The following is a 22403-nucleotide window of genomic DNA, read 5'->3' as shown; positions in this document are numbered from 1 at the left end:
CCATTAATGCCTTTGATTTGAGCCACCACAGAGAACATTATGTCTCCATGAGGATATTCTAAAATGATTGTCATTGTGTTTGTTTCTCTGTCTTTGCTCACAGGTAAGAGTCAGAAGATGTTTCTAAGTTCTAATGACACCAACAAAACTTTATGTTCACCTTCAGTCTCTTCTTTTTGTCCTGTAGACATTGTGATATCATCACTATTGATCCAACAATCACCAGTAAATCTTCTGATAAAACCTGAACAAGAAGAAGCCCATCTTGGCTGTTACCATGGCGACAGCAACTACCCTTACATGCTTTGGTACCGGCACAAGTCAGCACCAGCTGGAGGAGGCCAGAGGGACATGGAGCTGATCGGACTGCTTCATTATGAAAAGCCAAACCCTGAGAAGGACTTTGAAGGCCGTTTCAACATAACGGGCCACTCAAAGGGCCGAGCTCAGCTCGTTATCTCCAACATGAACCCAGCAGACAGCGCCGAGTACTTCTGTGCAGCCAGTCAGCACAGTGGTACAACTCCTCTGGCTGCTTTACAAAAAGCTGGTGGCCCACAGCATCAAACATGCACCTGCATCAAACCTGAACTGCTCCATAAAGACAGCGGCATATTTCAGCTGCTGTCCATTTCCATCCCTGAGAGGACAAAGGCATAAAAGTAATGTGGGAGACAATTACTGACGTGTGAATCCAACAGAAGACAGACTGAACACCGACACAAAGATCAGCTGCTCCCTTATGCTAACGAGTCTCAGCGACTCCCTTCTGCACCTCTTCTCATTGGTCTATTGAACACGGCAGAGACTATGATGTCATTTCCTCCTCACTGATCTCAAGTGTTGGCTCCTTCTCTTTTCATTCATTTACCCTTCCTACATCAAAATGATTCCAGGCGTCACCACCTTGGCTTTCTTTATGCTTTGGGCTGCAGGTAAAGTTAAGATCTAGAAAAATGAAAAACAGACACAATTTGGCTTCAGCTCATCCATTTTGTGATGGAAATAGTTCTCGGGTTTAATGCACATTTTCATGAAGTGTAGATCTGAAGCAAACTTTTAAAAATACGTAAAGATATAAGAAATATTGAAGTCATTTAACAAATATGTTATCAATGCTGGTAAGAGCTTCTCTGTTCTTCTTGTGTGTGTTTCAGGCGTTTCTCAGTCTGTGCTGATCACTCAGTGGCCCCACTACATCTCCAGTCTTCCAGATGTGTCGGCAGAAATGCACTGCTTCCAGAACGACACAGATTATGAATATCTGTACTGGTACCGACAGCAGAGTGGAGGAGCTTTTCAGTTAATAGGGTATATACTAGTTGGGACGGCAACTTATGAAGAGGGATTCAAATCTGGTTATGAGGCAGCGAGGTCGCAGGAGAAGCAGTGGTCTCTGACGATAGCCAGCGTTCAGAAGGAAGACGAGGCTGTTTATCTGTGTGCAGCCAGTCTACACAGTGCTGTGGCAGACCTCAGCTCTGTGACAAAAACATACAGCGGAGAGGCTGTTTGTTGCTCTGACACCTGACTCACTTTAATACAAATCATACGAAGGAAGCCAACCACACTGTGGAGGAGATCATATCAGTGACTTTAAGTACACATGTTAAGTTATAGCAAATGGAAGTTAGAATATAATGAATAAAGTGCTCTCTAAAATATGACAAATGTTTTATTCATCATTTGATTCAAAAATCTACTTTTGGGTTTTTATGAAAAGCAACCACCTGCAGTTGTGCAATTAACTGTCCTGAATAGATTCAACCAATAGGTGGCGTTACAGCACCTGGCATGAAGCTGTTATCAAGAGAGCATAGTGCTGAACTAACAGACTCAGTGCCTTCCCTCATTACTCTGAGCCTGACTGTTCTCAGAGTGAAACTTTACTCACATAGTTCCTGACGATGTCATCACCTGTGCACACATTGGGTTTTCTCTTCATCTGGTTAACATGTAAGATCTACAATTCTATCAAGAATTTCACATGAAACTACTGGTTGAAATCCTTAAAAAACATGTTACATGAATAATATAAATACTGTATGGTCTCCAATTACAGTTTCATCCAAAATCTGCTTTTCTCCACAGGTCAGGTGAGCGCTGTTACATTTCAACAATCTCCTCCCCAGATAGTGGAGGAGAACACCGAGGTCCAGATTAACTGCAGCCATGATGATACTTCGCTTTTAACAATGCTCTGGTATCAACAAAGACAGGACAGTCAGTCCATGACCCTCATTGGGTACGGATACGCGAGCACCGGTCAAAACTATGAGGGTCAGTTTGAAAAACAGTTCAAGCTGACGAGAGCAGACACAGTGAGAGGAGCTCTGATTATTCCCAGTGTGAATCTGTCACACTCTGCTGTGTATTTCTGTGCTGCCAGTACACAGTGATGTGGTTTGATGCCACTCCCTCACTAAAAACCCTTTTCACATGAGGCAGTGCGTCTCTTTGCAGACTCTCACTGAAGGACGTTTCCTTTCAGCACAGCAAAGCCTGGAGGATGTCTGCAACTGTGATCGGATTTCTTCTCGTCTTGCTTCCATGTAATTCTTTTATGTGGTATAATTAAAAAACAATTGAAATGTGTAAAAAAAGATAATACAGCAATTATATGAATGTGTTTTTCACTGTGGCTTCTGTATCAACTACTTTTTATTTGTGTTTTTTTCTCCACAGATCAAGCTACGAGTGTGACGTTTGAGCCATCTCATCCCAGAATAGTAAAGGACACAGCCAGGGTAGAGATTAAATGCAGTCATAAGGAGAGCGGTTTTACTTTAATGCTCTGGTACCAGCAAACAGAGAGCGGTTTGATTAATTTAATTGGTTACAGCTCCACCGGCAGTGACCCCAACTATGAGAAGAAGTTTGAAGATCGGTTCAAGATAACAAGACAAGACATCCAAACAGGAGCTCTGATTATTTCCAGTGTGAATCTATCAGACTCTGCTGTGTATTTCTGCGCTGCCAGTACACAGTGATGTGGTTAAAGTCAGCCCCTCACTGAAAACCCTTTTTTTTTTCCTCTCTCTCTCTTTTTTCTCTGTTGTCTTCATGTTCATGATCTTGAGACTGACAGTTGACTCAGTAGCTCTCAGTCTGCACAAGGAGAGAAACTTTACATAAGTAGACAATACAGACAAAACTAAGCAAAACTTATAAACTAAGAAAAAAGGCAAACTTAAACATACAATGCCTATAAAAAGTATTCACCCCCCTTTTGTTGCTTTTATACATGAAATCATGGTCAATATAATTTGGCTTTTTTTGACAAGAATTTGCAACAAAAAAAAAAACCTCTTTAATATCAAAGTGAAAACAGATTTTTACAAAATAATGTAAATTAATTAAAAATATATATAAGGTAAAGTAAATGATTGCATAAATATTCACTCCCTTCAGGTCAGTATTTAGTAAAACATGTAGTCAATGATCTTTTCTCTGAGTTGCTTGGAGTGTTCTTTTGTCTTCATGTTGCAATTGTAGCAGGAATACTGATGAACCAGAGACTGGACCTCCAGACACAGTTTGGTGTTTTTACACTACAATCACTTGACACACATCAACTGCACTCAGGTGATCTCCATCTCACTAACTGTGACACTGCTGGCATCAACTAGCTGGACCTCTGTTGAATTAGGTCAGTCACTTTAAAGGGGGTGAATATTTATGCAAACACTTATTTTACACTATATATTTTTAATGAATTGACATTAGTTTGTAAAAATCTGTTTTCACTTTGACATGAAAGAAGCTTTTTTTTGCAAATTCTTGTCAAAAAAAGCCAAATTATATTGACCATGATTTCATGTATAAAAGCAACAAAAGGGGAAAACATCCAAGGGGGGTGAACACTTTTTATAGGCATTGTATATGTAAACAGACATAAGTTAGACCAGTGGTTCTCAACCTTTTTTCAGTGATGTACCTCCTGTGAAATACTTTTTTAGCCAAGTACCCCCTAACCAGCACAAAGCATTTTTGGTTGAAAAAAAGATGTAATACTAAGCGCTCTGCCATCAGTGTCTGATTATTAAACTGTCAACACTGACGATTGCATTAAATTCAGTTTATGAACTTACACTTATATTTTATTGAATATTTATTAAATAACAATTTTTAAAGGATTTTTGAATGGATGCTAATTTTAAATATATTTTTTAAAAATCTCATGTGCCTTCACTTTGAGAACCACTGAGTTAGACAACAAACTGTGCACTTCACATGTCTGCACAGGTCATTTGACCTACAACTGCATGGCAAACATGTATGTAATAAGTACTGCATGGATACAATATGCATCTATGTACAGGAGAGTTTATGTACTACACACAGTTAGCACAACTAACAGAGGCTCACCTTGGCCAGGTGATGTGGTGACGTCATCCTCTTTGAGAGGTTCAAGTCCTTGAGGAGAGGAGAGGAGGAGAACCGGGGTGGACAGCTGTTGGTGTGAAGGACAACCAGCTGACCGGCCTATCAACAGCAGAGCAGCGAACACGTGGCCGTCAGAGTGGGCATGTCCGTTTAAGAAGACCACCTCATCAGGATTGACCAATCACGTTCCACCAAGGCCCACCTGAACGCACCTGTAGAGTACAGGTGCCTTCAGGGAACCTCGTTTATGACATACACACCGAAAAGATGCATATTATACCAAAGCTAGGAGAAAAAATGTAAACATTATAATTCAAATTTTCATGTACACTTAAGGAGATAACATATTCAATCCTCAAATTCAAACAGCTAGAATTGAAAAATGTTTAGCATTTATTCTTGACAATTAACTTAAACTAATTATCAAAAATGCTCCTGTTTCATTCATTCATTGTTTTAGCTACACTTGTTAGATATAATAGCAGTGAAGAATGGAGCTGTAACTAATTAACGTAAAATAGATTTATTATTCTCGTAGATAGAAAAACAAAATAGATTATGTATTCCCAAAATGCTAATCCAAATATGCAAGTAATCTGTAATGTATTTTTCCATTAATTGATTAACTGTTGATTAATTACAGTACTGAAAATAAGTGGCTATTAATCAATTATCAAAATTGTTGTCAAGTAATTTTCTGTTGATCTATATACAGTGTGGTTGACTGTTTCAGTACAAAATACAAATAATGATAAAAAAAATACAGAAAAAAGGAACAACACACGAGATTTGAGGACATAACAGGAGAAATTATACTTTTAATGTATTGTTTGGTTTATATAAATTATTTCAAAGCATTTATACATTCAAGTTTATCAAGCACTTAATAGCAGAGAAGCATCACCCCACCAAAAACATTAATCATTAGTTTTAATGTTAAATTCACATTGATGATGGTGGTCTAAATATTGTTTCAGAATATTTGTCACGATGACAAAACAAAATGCTGGCAACCTCAGACTTAAAATACAAGGACAGAAATTCATTCATTCTAAGGATAGAAAAGAATATCCAAAGTCTCATTTCATAATCAGTGATGAGGAAGAACAGTCAGTCCCAATTTAGTCATGTGATCACGTGACCTCATGGTTTATTTGTGCTGCACAGAGTGATGTGTGACTCATTCAGCTGGGAGGAGGCTCATCGCTGACATGTTGATCACAGTCCTTTATCTGTCCCTTCTTTTACACTCAGGTGGGTTTTTTGTTATGAACTCATAATGGATGTTCTCACCAACAGCTGCTTCAATGATCCAGTTTCTACATATCATATATTTATGTGAATTTTCAGTTCTGCACATCGAGGTGAGGCACATTTAAACATCATCCTTTGTGTGCTGCAGGTCTCACGGTTGTAGTTCTTCAGTCTGGAGATCAAACGTCCCAGCCAGGACTCACTGTGACCTTTGAGTGCAACATGGGTCCGGGGTTGAGCATGGTCAGCTACACCATGTACTGGTACCGACAAACCCACTACGGAGCTCCACTGGAGTTCCTCACCAAAGAGTACGACCAAACCACGGGGCACTTCCAGTCGACTATCGACAAGTCCAACAACAAGTTCTCTCTTCAAATAGCTGAGCTGCTGCTGAATGACAGCAGCACCTACTACTGTGCTGCCAGTCACAGTGATGCACACGGACCAGACACTCGTACAAATATGAAGTCTGGGTGGGAGTCACAGATGGCCCACAGGCAGGAAGGAGCTGTGGCTTGTTTGGTTTTTGTACTAAATTAGTGAAACAATAAAGAAAAAAGATCATTGATCCAGTTCAAACACACTGGGACTACTTTATGTATATAAGGGCTGCATGATATGAGCAAAATAATTAACGTTGTTGAATATTGCTTTAATGATATTACAGCGATAAACAAACAGATCTTCAAGTGTTCACAGCTGTGCCTTTCTGTATACTGCCCAAATTCATAAAAAATAAAAAGGGAATTCTTTCCAACATTCTTTAATTAAACAAATTGAACTGAACACAAAAAGGCCCCAATAAAAATAAAAATAACTAGAGTGACATTTTAAAGCACAGTTGAGGGAAAATCATTTGTTTATTGTGCAAGTTGACATTGTAATGACAATAAAAAAATCTATATATTGTGAAACTCTAATATATATTAATTCATAGAAGAGAGTATTTTTTCATGTCTACAACCACCACTATGGCAGAGGTCCCTATCCAACAAATGATGTATCAATGTTTGCAGATAATACTTTTATACTGTCCTTCTCATGCAATGGATGCATGACTCATCATGCTTTCCTCAAAGTATGATGCCAGTCAAGATATTTTGTTGTCATATATCTTTTATGCATATTATATATGTGACAATAAGAGAGGAAAAGATGCTGAAAGTTTCAGCAACGATACGAGCAGAACAAATCCCTTTCAGGTAGCTTAGCTAGCTGGAAAACTCCAGATTGCAACGATCTGAGAAGCTTTTCTCCGTTAGTGTTTTACATCAAACAGTCAGGTCTGTTGTGGAAACAACAACTGCTATAAACTCTCCTGTAAAGACCTCTGAGAACTTCTGTTACAGGAACTTAAGAACCTGCAGTTGCTGCTCAGTGTCCACTAGAAGAGTCTGTGCAGAGAAACCCGCATGAACCTGTGAAACAATATGAATGAGTTCCTGCTAAAAGAAAAACAAGAGGGGAGGATCAGATCTTATTTCAGAAGGTTTGATTGGAGCAGTAAAGTGAGTTTCACCTGCAGCTGGTCGGCCTGATAGAAGACAATAGAGTCAGATGTGATTTACTCTGAACTACACAACCACTGTGACAATGGTCACATTCTGGGCAGCAGTTCTCATCTTCTTAAGTAAGAACATTTAAATTAAGTTTAATGAAAACATTTTTTATTAGCTATGCTTTGTTTACTTGTCTTTTTCTTCTTTCCCAGATTTCTCCTCCTGTGTAAAAATTCACCAGCCTCCATCTGTGATCAGCCGTGACGGAGACCCGGCTGCAACTCTGCAGTGTGAACACGATGACCATCAACATTACTACATGTACTGGTACAGACGAAGCAGCAGCGGGAGAATACAGCTGGTGTCTTATTCTCTCGGTAAAGGCACGACGAGCATCGAAGCTCCGTTCAACAAATCCAAGTTCTCCATGTCCCGGCCTGCGGTGCTCAGCTCCTCTCTGCAGATCCACCGTGTGGAGGCCGGAGACTCAGCTGTGTTTTACTGTGTCTCCAGTAGAGCACGATGGTTCAGAAAGCCTCAGCAGCTAAACAACAACCTCAAGAGGAAACCAGGAAGAGGTGACAGAGAGGAGGGATGGATGAAGGAGGGTGAATGTCTATAACAGCATGACAGGGGACTTAAATCCATGTGACAAAGAAATAACAATTGGTTCAAACAGAAGCTAGAAAAGAAAACAGCACGACAAACTCCACTAGTTGGTTAAAGGAACAGGAGCTGCGTCTCCACAGATCAGTGACGTTCCTGCTGCACCACAAAGCTGATCAGCTCTGATAAATAAGCAGGTGTTAACACTTTAAGGTTTAGAGATCCCGAGCAACATCATTTCCCTGTACAGTTTCTCATCTGTGTCACTCTGTGCTCAAGTCTACACTCTTATATTATTTAATGTTGGCTGCAGAACTGAGAAGACTTCAGTTTATCAAGTTTAAGAGGTTATGACGCACTGACCTCTACAGGGTCCATGAGGGATTACACTTAGATGTGGTAGTTAAAGAGAGGTTAAATAGAGAACAGTGTTGTTAAATGGAGCTGCTCATGATGTCTTTTAGTGTGATGACTTTAATTAAGTAGGAATAAAGGGACATAAACTATTATTTACGTTCATGTAGTTAAATATTAATATTGATAAAAGACAGCAATATGTAAGGTTATTTATTTATTTAATTTCATTTAGGGAGTGATAAAACACAATAAACAGACCCATGCTACGTGTCATAGTGTTTAAGCTAAATGTTATGTTTAAAATATTGTCCTTAGATCAGGTAATACTTCATATATATACATAGTATTTTCATATACACTTGTAATAAAATATTTAGATATAAGCTGATGGTGAAGAATCTAATACTGAAATGTTTAATAAAACTTTGGTTTAAAAGAAGCAGTGTGTTGGATTTTGGGGGACCTATTGGCATAAATGAAATATATTTTTTAAATTGATGTATAATCACCTGAAACTAAGAATAAAAGTGTTTTGTTATCTTAGAATGAGTCCTTTATTTCCTCCTCACAGGGTCCACCATGTTTCATCACCAAGTTTCTACAGAAGCCCAGAACGGACAAACCAAACCCCGGCTCCAGAAAGGGCCTTTCATGTTTTTACACCACCAGAAGGTGAGTGGAGGTGTATCGAGTTGGTTGCAATCTACAACCTCACCAGTAGATGCCACTAAAGTCTACACACTGCTTCTTTCTGAGAGATGAAGATATTTCGTTCAAAGATGCCTCCCTGACTTCGTAGTTGTTGTTGTTACACAGTTTAATCTTATGATGCATGATGACAATATAGTCTAGTAAATCAATAATTTATAAAGTTTTTCTTCTCGTTAAGAAATCATGAGTTTATTATACATAACGTTAAAACATGTTGTGCTAATTATGATATCATAATACAGATTGTATGTCATTTGTTGTTAAACCTGCATTGAGGAGAATTCTTGACCACTTGGGGGCAGCAGAAAAACTATTTTCACATCCAGTAGTTACAGAGAAACATTAGCACTTATTTGGAGAATACGAGTCCAATATTCACTTTCTTTTAGCAACGTTTTGGTCTCCACCGAGGGAAATATCTGGTTCTTTGGCTCCACTATGCTCATCAGCTAGTTGCTAATATTGTGTGTTTATCTGGACTTTTATACTGAAAATAGCTTCCTGCTGCTGGAATAAAAAGACTTGAGGTTAAGGAGTTTAAAATGATTCATAAACTATCTACAGATTCATCACGACAAAATTAAACTTTTCACATTACACAGTCGATGGTAGGTGGTGAATGTTTCTCAGTAGATGTGTGTCTCCTCAGTTCACTGGTTGCTGGGTGGATAAAGAGGTGTGACCAGCAGAGATGTCCCTCCCTCTGAACATCTTCATACAAACAAACAAACAAAGAGCAGTTCCTCTCTTCCTTCCCACCGTTGTTGCTTCTTTTCTTAGCTCTCCCAGAAATAGCAGCAGTCAGTCAGCCCGACCTGAACAGCTGCTCTCTCACACAGAGAGAGATGGAGGCTGAGATATGGAGGAGCTGGGTGGGGGAAGGAGGGAGGAGGGGAGAACCAAAGAGACTTCAGGTTTTTGTGTGATGCTTTTTCACCGTGGGGACAGGGGGCCACGGTGATACAATCCTATAGAGCCGCCGTACAAAAACCTCCTCCCATTGACACCCATTGTGTAGACTGCTACATGCTACCTGGGACACTCTGGAGAGCAGAAAAATCAATAATCTGAAGGTGTTCAAGCTGTCAGGACAAACTGGAACTGGAAAGTCAACATTAATGGAAAAATTGGCTGAAAATTAGTTTTAAAAAAACAAGTTTTTAATCATATCTGAAGCCCTGGATGAGTCTCGTAAACATCTTTACAAAAGCATCATATTTTGGACATTATGAACCTCATCCTGCATGTTAAAACCTTCTTCATCCTCTGGATTATTACACTCTGTTTAAACATGAGGGTTATGGAAAGTTTTGAGACTTTTTGGTAGAGGAGACATTCAGTGTGACTCTGGAACTGAAGCTTACTTTGGAAAGGGAACAAAACTCACTGTTTTGGGTAAGTAGCATCTCTCACTGCTGCACTTCACTGGTACAAACTTATAATAGTTCAAATGTTGGTATGTTAGTAAGTGAAGGAGAAACAAACTGTTGTTGGTAAAAGCTGAAATATTGAGCTGAAGTGAAAACACTGTGACCTACACTGATCCTGCTTACTTTGGCCAAGGAACCAAACTGACTGTTTTAGGTAAATATTCAGTTTATTAATGAGTTTTGTTAAATGTTACATTGTTATAAAGTCTTATTATGAACAGAAGTATTGTTAAAAACATTCAAAAGATAATTCTGGTAGAGAAAGACTGAGGAGTTTCATGCTCAGTATTTCTACACTGTGACAATGCAAACGAGGCTTACTTTGGAAAAGGAACCAAACTGACTGTTTTGGGTAAGTCAACGATGGTTCAGATGGAACAAATGTAAAAAGATTTGTCATTAGGGTGGTGCATTAAGACACTTAATGTGTTTTATAGTTCAGGTTCAGTTCAGTACTTTTTGATGTTAAGCTTAACCGCTGTGTCAATAACGAAGCCTATTTCGGCCAGGGAACTAAACTGACTGTTCTCGGTAAGTAAGACTTCAAACCTTCTGATATTCACTGGTACATTAAACGTAAGTAAAATAAAGGGAAAAAGTTATATTACATTAAACTTGGAAAAAAGACAGACTGTAGTGCAGTCAATGTTGGCTTTAAATTGTAAAAGAAATACACATTTAATACATTAAAGTACATTTAAAAGTAACTCAATGTAAAGAAGCAAAGTTAAAGCAGCATGTTGGGCTGTTTAGAGCACTGATCTGCTTCACTGTGACTCTGGTGCTTATGAAGCTTACTTTGGTGGAGGAACAAAGTTAACGGTTTTAGGTAAGAAATATATTTTGTATATACAGTCATTGATAAAGTCTATGCAAAGACATCAGAACAAATGGAACAAGTATTGTAATTGGAGTCGTTTTCTAACAAACTTTATGTAATCGACATTCTGCTCAGAGCTTTTTGTTATCAAGCTTAAACGCTGTGTCAGTACGAAGCCTATTTCGGCCAGGGAACTAAACTAACTGTTCTCGGTAAGTAAGATATAAAATGTTCTTCACGTTAATTCACCTGTGAGAGAAGCAAAACGTATAAAAGCCTAACAGGTTGGACATTGAGATGCAAAAGAGAGTTGCAAAGTTAAAGCAGCATGTTGGGCTGTTTAGAGCACTGATCACGTTCACTGTGACTCTGGTGCTGGTGAAGCTTACTTTGGTGGAGGAACAAAGTTAACGGTTTTAGGTAAGAAATCAAAACACGTTAAAATACAAACATTGTGTGTTTCTTTAAGACATGTGCAGTCCAGATTAATTCTGCATAAAGCTTTTTGTTCTTAAGCTAAAACATCAGTTTGAAGCCTATTTCAGCCAGGACACTAAAATGACTGTCAATATAAAGTCCAACAGAGTAGTTATTGAAAGGTTAGTAAAAGATTCTCGTAAAAAACAAACAGGCTGTATCGGTTTTAAAGAAAAAGGAGCATTTTTTATGAAACTTAAATGTAAGGAAGCAAAGTTAAAGCAGCATGTTGGGCTGTTTTGAGCACTGATCTTGTTCACTGTGACTCTGGTTATGAAGCTTACTTCGGTGGAGGAACAAAGTTAACAGTTTTAGGTAAGAAATCAAAACATTTTTTGATATTGTGGATTTATGAAACTTTCTTCACCCGTCCCAGTGTAAATTTAGCTCAGTGTTTTTTATCGTGAAGCTACAAAAATGTCAGATTAAGCCAAAGAACAAACCTGACTTTTCTTGGTAAGTCAACATAAAGTCTAAAAGGTTGTAGTCATAGGTTTTAAAGAAAAGTTGCATTAATTATAAAACTAAAAAGTAATGAAACAAAGCAAACGCAGCATCTGTTTTAAGTACTGATCAAGTTCACTGTGACCCAGACTTCAGAGGCTTACTTTGGTGGAGGAACAAAGTTAACCGTTTTAGGTAAGAAATCTAAACAAATGGGAAAAAGTCGTTGGAAAATGTCTTCACTAAAGTCTAGTTTAAGTTCTGCTCAGAGATTATTGTTCTTAAGCTTAAACAGCAGTTTGAAGCCTGTTTCAGTCAGGGAACTAAACTTGGTAAGTTAAAATTAAGTCTAACAGGGATGTAACTGAGATGTGTGTATTGCATAGAACTTGTTGAAAACAGACTGTAGTTGTTGGTCTTAAAAGGAAAGTTCCATTTATTACAAAACTAAAGTAAAAGCAGCATGTTGGGCTGTTTAGAGCACTGATCACGTTCACTGTGACTCTGGTGGAGCAGCAGAGGCTTACTTTGGTGGAGGAACAAAGTTAACGGTTTTAGGTAAGAAAACGTTTAGAATTCATTCAATACTGCTCTTGTATGATTTTGATAAGATGTTTTTGACACTGTAAAGATACTCTAAGAATCAAATGACTCTTAAACAGCAATGTTTTACCCATTACTGGACTGGATAATCATATTGTAACAACCAAAAGCACAAATAGATTCAAATGGAGACAGTAAGTCTAGTAGGATTTGACTGTTTGTAAAATTCGAGTTGAAGTCTTTACAGACTTTGTCAGAGAGTGAAAAAACTGTAATAGTGACTAAAGACTAAAGAGGCAGCAGGAAGAGATTTTGTGTCGGTGGAAAGTCTCTGTGCTCCTACAGCGAGGCTTTCTTTGGAGCTGGAACTAAACTCACTGTTTTAGGTAAGAAAACCTGCAGAAAAAACATCTCAGAGAAGAAGATGCTCAGCTTGTTTGTTTGTTCAGATTATAGGCGATACTAAGAATTTATTTATTAGACATTTTAATTGATTGTTGTGAGAGAAAGTGTGCAAAGTTTAAAATGTGAAAGAAGTAAATGCAGAAGTTAGTTTGTGGCAGTAAAACAATGGCTGTCTGTGTTCTCCAGTAAAAGTAGAGCAGCAATAAAACAATTGGCTCTACGCCCAGATTATTCCTCTCACAGCCAGTTCTTATCAGCTCTGTGAAACACTGTGAGCTCACAGTCGGAGGCTTACTTTGGAGCTGGAACTAAACTCACCGTTCTAGGTAAGAATCACCAAACTGAACATAAACTATTATAATGTTCAATACGGTATAACAGTAAAGTAGTTGGTAACGTTCAGGTTAGAGGTGAGGGTTGTTTTTAGCTTCATGTTAATAGAAATAGACCTTAAACTTCAAGTTGAATGCAGTTTGGAACTAATTTGATTTAGTATGAGTCTGTATTGCCTCTACATTTATGTGTGCATAAAGGTTTGACTTCGTGAAAAAGAGCACAAAGACAGTCTACAGCTTTCAGTGCTGAACGTTTTTCTTGTATAGCCTCGTATCAGTGTGAACAACTACGACCCTGCTTACTTTGGCAGTGGCACCAGACTGACAGTGTTGGGTAAGAAAACGATAAAATTCATATGTATAAATGTTAGTATGTGACCTGGTCTTAACTTAAATCTGAGCATTCTTGAGTTTTGGGCTGTTTTAATATTTTGTTTAGTTATTGGCTGGAGCAGCATCGTGTTGCTGTGCTTTAAAACGGCAAAAGGAAATAATTAGGATGAATCTCTACGTGTTTAGTCAAAGTACCAGACTCAATATCGGCATTCATAGGATGTCATCATTTTCTCAGTTACTAAACAGATGGTTGAAATTTAGTTTTTCCTTCACTGCATCAAAAAGTTAATTAAAAATATGTATTCAAATTACATTAATGAGTTTATGAGTGGGATCCATGTGATGCAGTGACTGTATTTTATGTCTAATTTGTGAGAAAAAATAAGCTAAATGTCATTTCAAACCAACATTTTCTGTATAAATGAGAGTTTAATGTCTCAGTGTGAGCTCTTGTGATGATCAAGTTTTATTTGGTGCAAAGGTTCGTTGTTAAAATATATTTTTGTCCGTTCATGTCTAAAGGCTTGAGGTCAGAGGTCACATGAATGATTAAGGTTCAGTATTGCACGTTTGTTTGCTGTAGATCTAAAGAAGCTTTAATTCATGGTTTGCTTGTTTGTCCTTGCAGAAAAAGATCTTAACGTCACCGTACCGACAGTCAGAGTGCTTCCACCTTCAACAAAGGAGTGTCAAAACCAGAAGGACAACCAGAAGAAGAAGACCATTGTTTGTGTGGCCAGTGGATTCTACCCTGATCATGTCGGTGTGGTCTGGAAGATCGACGGGGAGAATGTCACCACCGGTGTGGCGACCGACAACGCTGCCCTCCGAGAAGGCAAGTTTTACACAATCACCAGCAGGCTGAGGGTCTCTGCCAGAGAATGGTTCACAAAAGGCCTAGAGTTCACCTGCTCCGTCAGCTTCTTCGACGGGACAAATACTGAACTTCATGAAGGATCAATTCATGGGGTAGAAGGTAGGTTTCATTTGAAACTCAGAAATGACCTCAAACTGTTCTTTTTTCAAGTGGAGATACATCAACAACCATCTGTCTAATGCATGTATTCTTCTTCCATCAGGTAAAGGAGGAACCCTGACAAGAGGTAAATATCATTCTGTGTTTCTGAACACCTCAATGCATCAGTTCGACAACGATTCAGTGTCCTGTTGGGTCTCCACGTGGATGTTTCCTCTTTGAATCTTCTCACTAAATGTCTGTACTCTCTGCAGAGAAATATCTGAGGGTCACACAGAGCGCCAAACTCTCCTACGGTGTTTTCATCGTCAAGAGCAGCATCTATGGAGCCTTTGTGGCGTTTTTGGTGTGGAAGCTTCAGGTTTGTTCCACATGATCTCCATGTTGTTTCCTGTCCCTTCACCTTTGATCCAAACATGCACACAGATTCTATTATTTGTTCTTTAAAAAAAACAGCCTTTGTTCATTTCAATATGTGAATGAAGGAGTAATAAAAAGAGCTTGTGACGTTATGACATTGTGTCCTTTCTGTCTGTTGCAGAGTTCAGCTGGGAAGCGGAACGACTGAGAGCTGAGCTGAAGCCTGAACAGACCATCTTTATCTCGGTTTCTGTAAATAGAGTTCATAGTTATGTTTCCACAGCTTTGTGTGTCACAGTGTATTTGCATTCATATATAAATGAGCCAATCAAATGACATCAGAGATTTATTCCTATTGCAATATTAAATCTATTGCTGGCATGGAAGTATATTAGATGTAAACTATTTTACAAACACGTCTACTGTACGTTTGTGCTTGTGAATTATTTCATGGTTGATTTCCTTCTCAATAAAAGTAGATCACATGATCTAACAGATGGAATGACTCTTTGACTTTCATATATATTTGTCTTAACAATGATGATCAAGTTCACATACAGTAAGAATCTAAACCAGAGAAGTTAATGCATTAACCTTCATTCCAGTCTAAAGTTTTAAAGCTAGGATGAAGCAGATCTATATCATTATCAGTCAGTCGCTCCAAACGTTGCTGATATGCAGTGATGATGCTCTCACATCTCATCAGACTCTGAACATCACTTTTTCCACAGATGGTGAGAGATATTTTTAGCTGAACGCCTTTCTGACTCTTTTCTGAGAAATCCGTTATTTCTCTCCTACATGATGTTGAAACATCTCAGCATCAGAATCTTCATAAGCAGGTTCATTTGAGTCATAACATTTTCCAACAAACAACCAGAGAGGTGACTTAAGTCTCTGATTACATTCACTTGATCAACTAAATCTACAAATTCTTTTTTTAGAAATCATCTGTCTTCATCAAAGTGGGTTTATTTAAGTCGTATCTAGCGAGAGAAGCTTACGACGGTTTACATTCCTCTTCACGAATAAAGAAGTTGTTCTTTTGGTTCAAACGCGTTCAGCAGTAAAGTAAACGTAAGAGTGTGAGTCGACCACACGACAACAGGAAGTCAGCGTCCTCGTCTGAGAACAGAAGAAGGTCAAAGCTGTTGTTGGTGAGGGAGACGAACCGGAGCATGAAACCCTGCAGAGGAGCAGAGAGCGACAGCAGAGAGAGGATGTGGTCACAGAGCAGCCTGCACATCGCTCTCTGTGCTGAGAAACCACCAAGGTGCAAACCTCCACTTTACCACCAACCTCCGGCTCTCAGAGCACAGCTGCATCTCTGCACAGAACCCCCACCCTTCATCACTGCAAAGCAACTCTGAGCAAACAGCTGTGAAAACCTCCATTTCTGTGTCAACTGAAGCTACAGAATGAACAGAAATGTGTGTTATATCTGTTACAACAGCTGTTTACTCTCATCTGGTGCAGACATATACGCATTTTAATATTTTTGTTTTGCAGGAGATTAGAGTGTAAAATCATTTTTTTGTTGCAGTTGCAAAATAAACCACCAGAAATAAACAAAATAATAAAAAAACTGAGGATGTTTCATAATAAGATCCTCTACAAATCATCTTCATATGAATCACTAAAATAAGACGCAATAGAGGACAATATTTGAAGCACAACACTGCATTTACATTTCTGTCTAAACTTCTCTCAATTAAAATGATATATATATGTATATATATTATAATGTTTAAATGTTTTATCAGTTAAGACCCCCTGGGACTCAAACTGAGGAATAACAAGTTTGACTTTCTACACTCGTTTCCTTGAAAAACATGTTTGTGCTTAATCAAGTCACATAAACAGGAAACTAAGTGTGTGTGACGATGCAACAGAAACAATGTGTGTGTGTGTGTGTGTGTGTGTGTGTGTGTGTGTGTGTGTGTGTGTGTGTGTGTGTGTGTGTGTGTGTGTGTGTGTGTGTGTGTGTGTGTGTGTGTGTGTGTGTGTGACATCTGTGATCTGGATAATTATATCTCCTCCTGCAAACCATGATCTTTAGAAGTTGTCTCTTTCCATCCGTCAGTTAGAAAATAGTTTTACTAACTCTAAATTTAAAGACAATCACCTCATGGGTTCATAATAAAATATCATTATAAATGCAATAAACCATGTTTAAATCTTCTTGTTTATTTCATCATTATCACTATTGTGTTTATAGACATTATTAAACAAAACTGATATAGATCAAAACATTTATTTTTTTACTTCAAAAGTAAATATATTTTTTTGAATATATATGAAACCACTTTAAATGCTCTTAATTTCTCTAAAGAAATAACGATTTGTTCATATTTGCATGAGGGTTAAGTGCTGATAATTAGTTTATCATTACAATTTACTTGATAAGTACAATGATTTAATACAGTCATTAAAATGATAAGGTTGAACTAACATGTATATCATTTCTACATCTGTGACATCATCAGCAAACATGCCTCTGTCATTATTTAGAGTGACCACATTTGGTTTTTAAGAAGTTTAAATACGAGACAGGAAGTCTCTCTTTAACTTATTTTACTGGTCACATGACGTTTAGTTCAGTAGATACTTTAGTGAAACTTTAATAAACTGCAACAAGAAACAGGCAGATGTTGGAGATTTCAGTGGTACGTTTATAAACTTCAGCCACTAGACACAAAGAAAAACACACATTCAGTATCTAGCAGCTGAATGAGAGATTTCATGTTTCATGTTGAACGACCCTTTGTGATGCAAACAGAACATCAGTTCATGTGTAGGATTCATGCAGTAATTCAAGAATCAACTGGTTTTATATAAATGGTTTTTTTCTATTATAAAATGATATAAAAGCTTAATGACACAGAGTTGGAGTAAAAAAGAATCTCCGTCTATGTGACAGAATCAGCAACAAGAACAACCCTGTATCTTCTAACGTCATTAACCAGAGGTTCACGCCGTACAGCAGATTATGGAGAAACGTCACATCATTTTACATCGAGTTTAGTAATCTGAAAAATAAATCTTTGTGATTCTCTAGAAAACAGAACGGGTCCACTAGATTCAGTGAACAACTTTTAATTTATGGTTGATGTTGGTTTTATTATATTTAACAGACTTCAGAAGTTTACTCTTAAATCTCTTTAGCATTAAACCATCAGTTTACATTTCACAATTATTCATAATTAATTAAATATTCACAAGTATTCTTTATCTCCAGGAGGAGCTGAACCTCTCACACTCAGTTTTATATCCAGATGTGCACAAATACAGGTAAATATTGAGACATGCAGATATACGGATAAGGCGTTATCTCTTTATGCAACATACATGTGAAGCAACACACACTCTACGACCTTTACTGACCTCTACTGGTGACTCTGGAATTACAACATCAGAAGAACTCGTTCCCAGCTGGAGAACTTCATAATGAACACACACTACACTGGTGTGTTATTTTGGGTGTGTTGAGGTATAATGCTACACAAACCTACATAGTTCCCACTAGTGGGGCTCAGACTCTGTATGTCCAGTCTCTCTACTTTGATGAAGAGCGTTAGCATGTTGACGTTTATTTAAACATTCATGTCACTGATGTAAAGATTGTGTTCATCATGAGGCCAAAGCAGTGACTAACACTCACCTTGAGCTGTGAGCTGCTGCTGAGTGGAGGATGAACATGTGTCGTCACCAGAGTCTGTAGACTTCAGGGAGCCCTCTGCTGGAGAAACCTGGAACACAGAAGTCACAGCTTTAACACAATCAAGGAACAAACCAGGGAACGTGACTTCAAGCAGTATGACTTTAAGTCACAATCAGACAATCAGACGTGAATGCGATTAGGGAATCGAAATGCTCCCATTCTCGTATTTGCACCTTTAAGAGTGAGTCTGTAGCCAGTGAGATCAACTGATCACAAAACATCAGTTATAATCACATCCTTTGGTAAACACAAGAAGAACACAGGCCTCCAAAGCTTTTATCTGAATGTAAATTCTGTAAATCTCGAGGACGTGAAAGAAATATTATATTTCTCGTTGCAAAATGTCTCCAACTTGTAACATCACTGAGTAGTGCACATCACATGATCACCCCTGGTTTCTGATGCTCCTCAGTGTTCAGTCACTGATCAGAGTTAAAGTTAACATACTGTGATGTACTGCAGGGGGATCAGAAAACCACTCAACTACCATCTTTGTACGACACTGAAGACTTTGATGCAGCCGACAGGATGACATCACACGATGCACTGACCCTCCTACCTGCAGCTCTTCATAACAACTCTATGAGGTAGTTTACTGTCAGACAGAACATGGGGATAATCATCAATAAACCAGGCCTCTTTTTGCTGTGGACTACAGGTAAAATAAAATAAAATCAACAGTGGACTCATTCATATAAACACATTATCATGAACGCAATTATGTTTTTGCAGTTTTTGTCATTTAAGATTGTGTTGATTTGATGTCAGAGGATATAAGTAGAATCCAACAACAAACTGTTATTAAGGTTTCTTTTCTTATTAAACACTCAGGTCTAACTGATGGGAGTGATGTCACTAGTGTTAGAACACCTCTGTCCCTCCATCTCATGTACTGTAGTGGGACCTCAAGGACCACCAACACTCCCAGTTACACTTTGATACACTTGAATGTTTTTTTTTATTTATTACATTTTTTCACAGCAATGCTACTTAAAATCATTCACTTTAATGCAAAGAAAATATGTTCCATTATTATGCATTACATGGGCAAAACTATTAATTCACAAATAAAAAATGTAATAGCAATTTGCATAGAATTGATAATGTATTCTTATTGTAGTTATTAAAGATCCGATATCTTATTCAGCCCAACGCTGAGAGTGGGACGTTCACAGTGAAGAAGCTGCAGCCAGAAGATGAAGGCTTGTATTTCTGTGCTGTGAGTCAACACAGTGATACAGACACATGTGGAAGCTGAACAAAAACCTCAGTGCACTGTTGGTACATCTGTTATGAGTCTATTTATCTGCTGTACTGTAGGGGGACCTCAAGCACAATCAGTGAACATGGTAGAACACAGAGACACTCCCTGCTGTAACCGTTCATATCTGTGGTAACGTCACACCTCCCATCACACAGACTGACAGAGACTCTGCTCTCTGAGTTCATTTTCATCACAACACAATAACTCTGCTGTGGAGGGTCGAGGATCAGTCCGCCACAATGAACTGCAGTCACACTAAGGACATCTCATATGGACAGATGTACTGGTACAGACAGCTACCAGGGGAGAGAATGAGGCAGATAGTTTACACGACTACAAGTCCTCCTGGACGGCTCATGAGGAGGATGAGCCGCCCGGTCCACCGGTACGAAAACGTCACTGCACCGCTACTGTGACAAACCATGAAACATTAAATAAAGAGAATAAAACATTAACTAAAGAGAATGAAACATTAAATGTCTGCAACAATTGATGACTTAATAAACTCAGTCATTGTTTAATGTTCCTTCTTGTGTTAAAATGACCTATCAATAAAGTGGAATGGCAAGTTTCAATCACTTGTTGTAGGTTTTTGTGGTGGGACTTTAGTTTACTGTACAGTGTTAACTAAGACACCTGCATAACCAAATATGGCTTCAAGCTTAAAATGTTATCAGTGGACCTTTTCTACCAATTTCTGATTATAGATCTTAATTCATATCACTGTAAGGGCTGCAAACCTACTCAACTAGACATCAAACAATATTTGTCCAAAAGCTATAGCTGTTAAATGGTTCCATATTCATTGAGAGCAACGGTAACAGGGAAATTTAAGAGATTTTTATACATACATTGAAAAGAGTTGTCTGATGTCCTCTTTGGCTCTGGAGGAGACCCTTAGTCATATTATCAGTGTTATCAATGCTTCGGTTTCCAGATGTTATATCTATAAAAGCAAGCATTTAAAAGCGGGGGTGTAGTCTGAAAAACAACAGGCAAAAAAAGAGACACTGTTGAATTATGCTAATTGTTGGCCCAAGCAGTTAATGAACAAAATAAATATTAGGAAATAAAGGATATTGCAGCTTTCGTGGCATCAACTTGTATATATTATATACACCCCGTGTTGATTAAAAGGTAGCTACCAAACATGTTCACCGGTTTATGTTAATATTTATTTACCAGAGTAAGGAACAAAAAAACTGTTACACTGAGCAACGGCCCTACACCATTAAACCAGGTTCTATTTAATAATTGACCACAGACAACCTTTGTTTAACATACATAACAGTTTAAGTTTAAATTGTTTCAAATTATATTTACCCTTTCCAGGGATAATAACCAAAATAAGAGTCATCCACATTAGATCTCTTCTGAAATAAAGTAATTAGTACTTTCAAAAGCGACTGAAAGAAACTAACATAAAGCAATAAATGAATCAAAGTCAATCAGTTATTAATCAGAATAATGTATACTATAGCAGATTAATATTAGATATTACTCTATATTTTCACACACACACACACACACAACACACACACACACACACACACACACACACACACACACACACACACACACACACACACACACATTACAGTCATTTAGCAGACTTACAATCAGTAGTATGTTACATATCAATCACCCATTCACACACTGATGACAGTAGCAACTTGGGGTTAAGTGTCTTGCCCAAGGACACATCAACTGCCAAAGCCAGGTATCGAACCACCGACCCTCTGATTGGAGAACTACCTTGCTCTCCACTACGCGACGTAGGAACGTTCTTTGCCCAAGATGCCGGCAGGTCCCTCTCAGGAACCGACTCCCATCCGTTCCGGTCTATAACACACTGGTTTCTAAGTGTCTTCAGCTTAGGTTGTTCCTCTGTGTAGGGACAAACACTCACCCACCTCTCAGCCTCGCTCTCTGAATGGCTGACAGGTAGTGCATGCATACCTGTCTCCTCGCCCCGCCCCCTCTTTACCCTGCCAGCCATCCCCACAGGTGCGCCTGATTGATACCTGGAGTAGCCAATCACCTTTCAGCTTAAGGCACACTCAATGTGTTGTTCTGTTAACTTTAACCTAGTTAACCCCACCGTTTGTCTTCGGTTTTGTTTGGATCTGTTAGTTTAAACTCTTATTCACATATTTATATTATAGTTTATTTATGACTAAATTATCTTAATTAATCAGTTAACTATTTTTATTAAACTAAATTACTTTCAGTTTTAAGTTGCCTTCCTGAGTTATTTTATTTAAACTTTGATTGGAACTTCTTTTAACTTTTACCAGGGCTACACCCTCCGACCTTCTAGAAAATGTGATGTCCTCATCAAACTAAAAGCTTTGGAGGACCATAATCTGGACGTACTAATTATATTGATTAATACGAAAAACAATCTGGACACAATGCCATAGGGTGGCACCAGGCTGTTTGGCATGGGTGATGTCTTAAGGCTTTGTAGGTTCCG

At 38.2% G+C, this 22403-nt stretch overlaps 1 gene segment (V, D, J or C); it reads left to right on the top strand.

Moving 5' to 3' along the window:
• The first annotated feature begins 886 nt into the window (after positions 1-886).
• Positions 887-15440, top strand: LOC129103509 (M1-specific T cell receptor beta chain-like). The segment is given in 8 exon segments: positions 887-935; positions 1158-1465; positions 5575-5588; positions 10351-10400; positions 14235-14582; positions 14686-14709; positions 14837-14943; positions 15124-15440. Coding segments are annotated over 8 exon segments (927 nt in total).
• Positions 15441-22403: the final 6963 nt, after the last annotated feature.

The sequence above is a fragment of the Anoplopoma fimbria genome, chromosome 15 (assembly GCF_027596085.1).
Source record: "Anoplopoma fimbria isolate UVic2021 breed Golden Eagle Sablefish chromosome 15, Afim_UVic_2022, whole genome shotgun sequence".
NCBI lineage: Eukaryota > Metazoa > Chordata > Actinopteri > Perciformes > Anoplopomatidae > Anoplopoma > Anoplopoma fimbria.
Note: the sequence above shows the minus strand (reverse complement) of the source record. Positions and strands in the feature narration are given on the sequence as shown.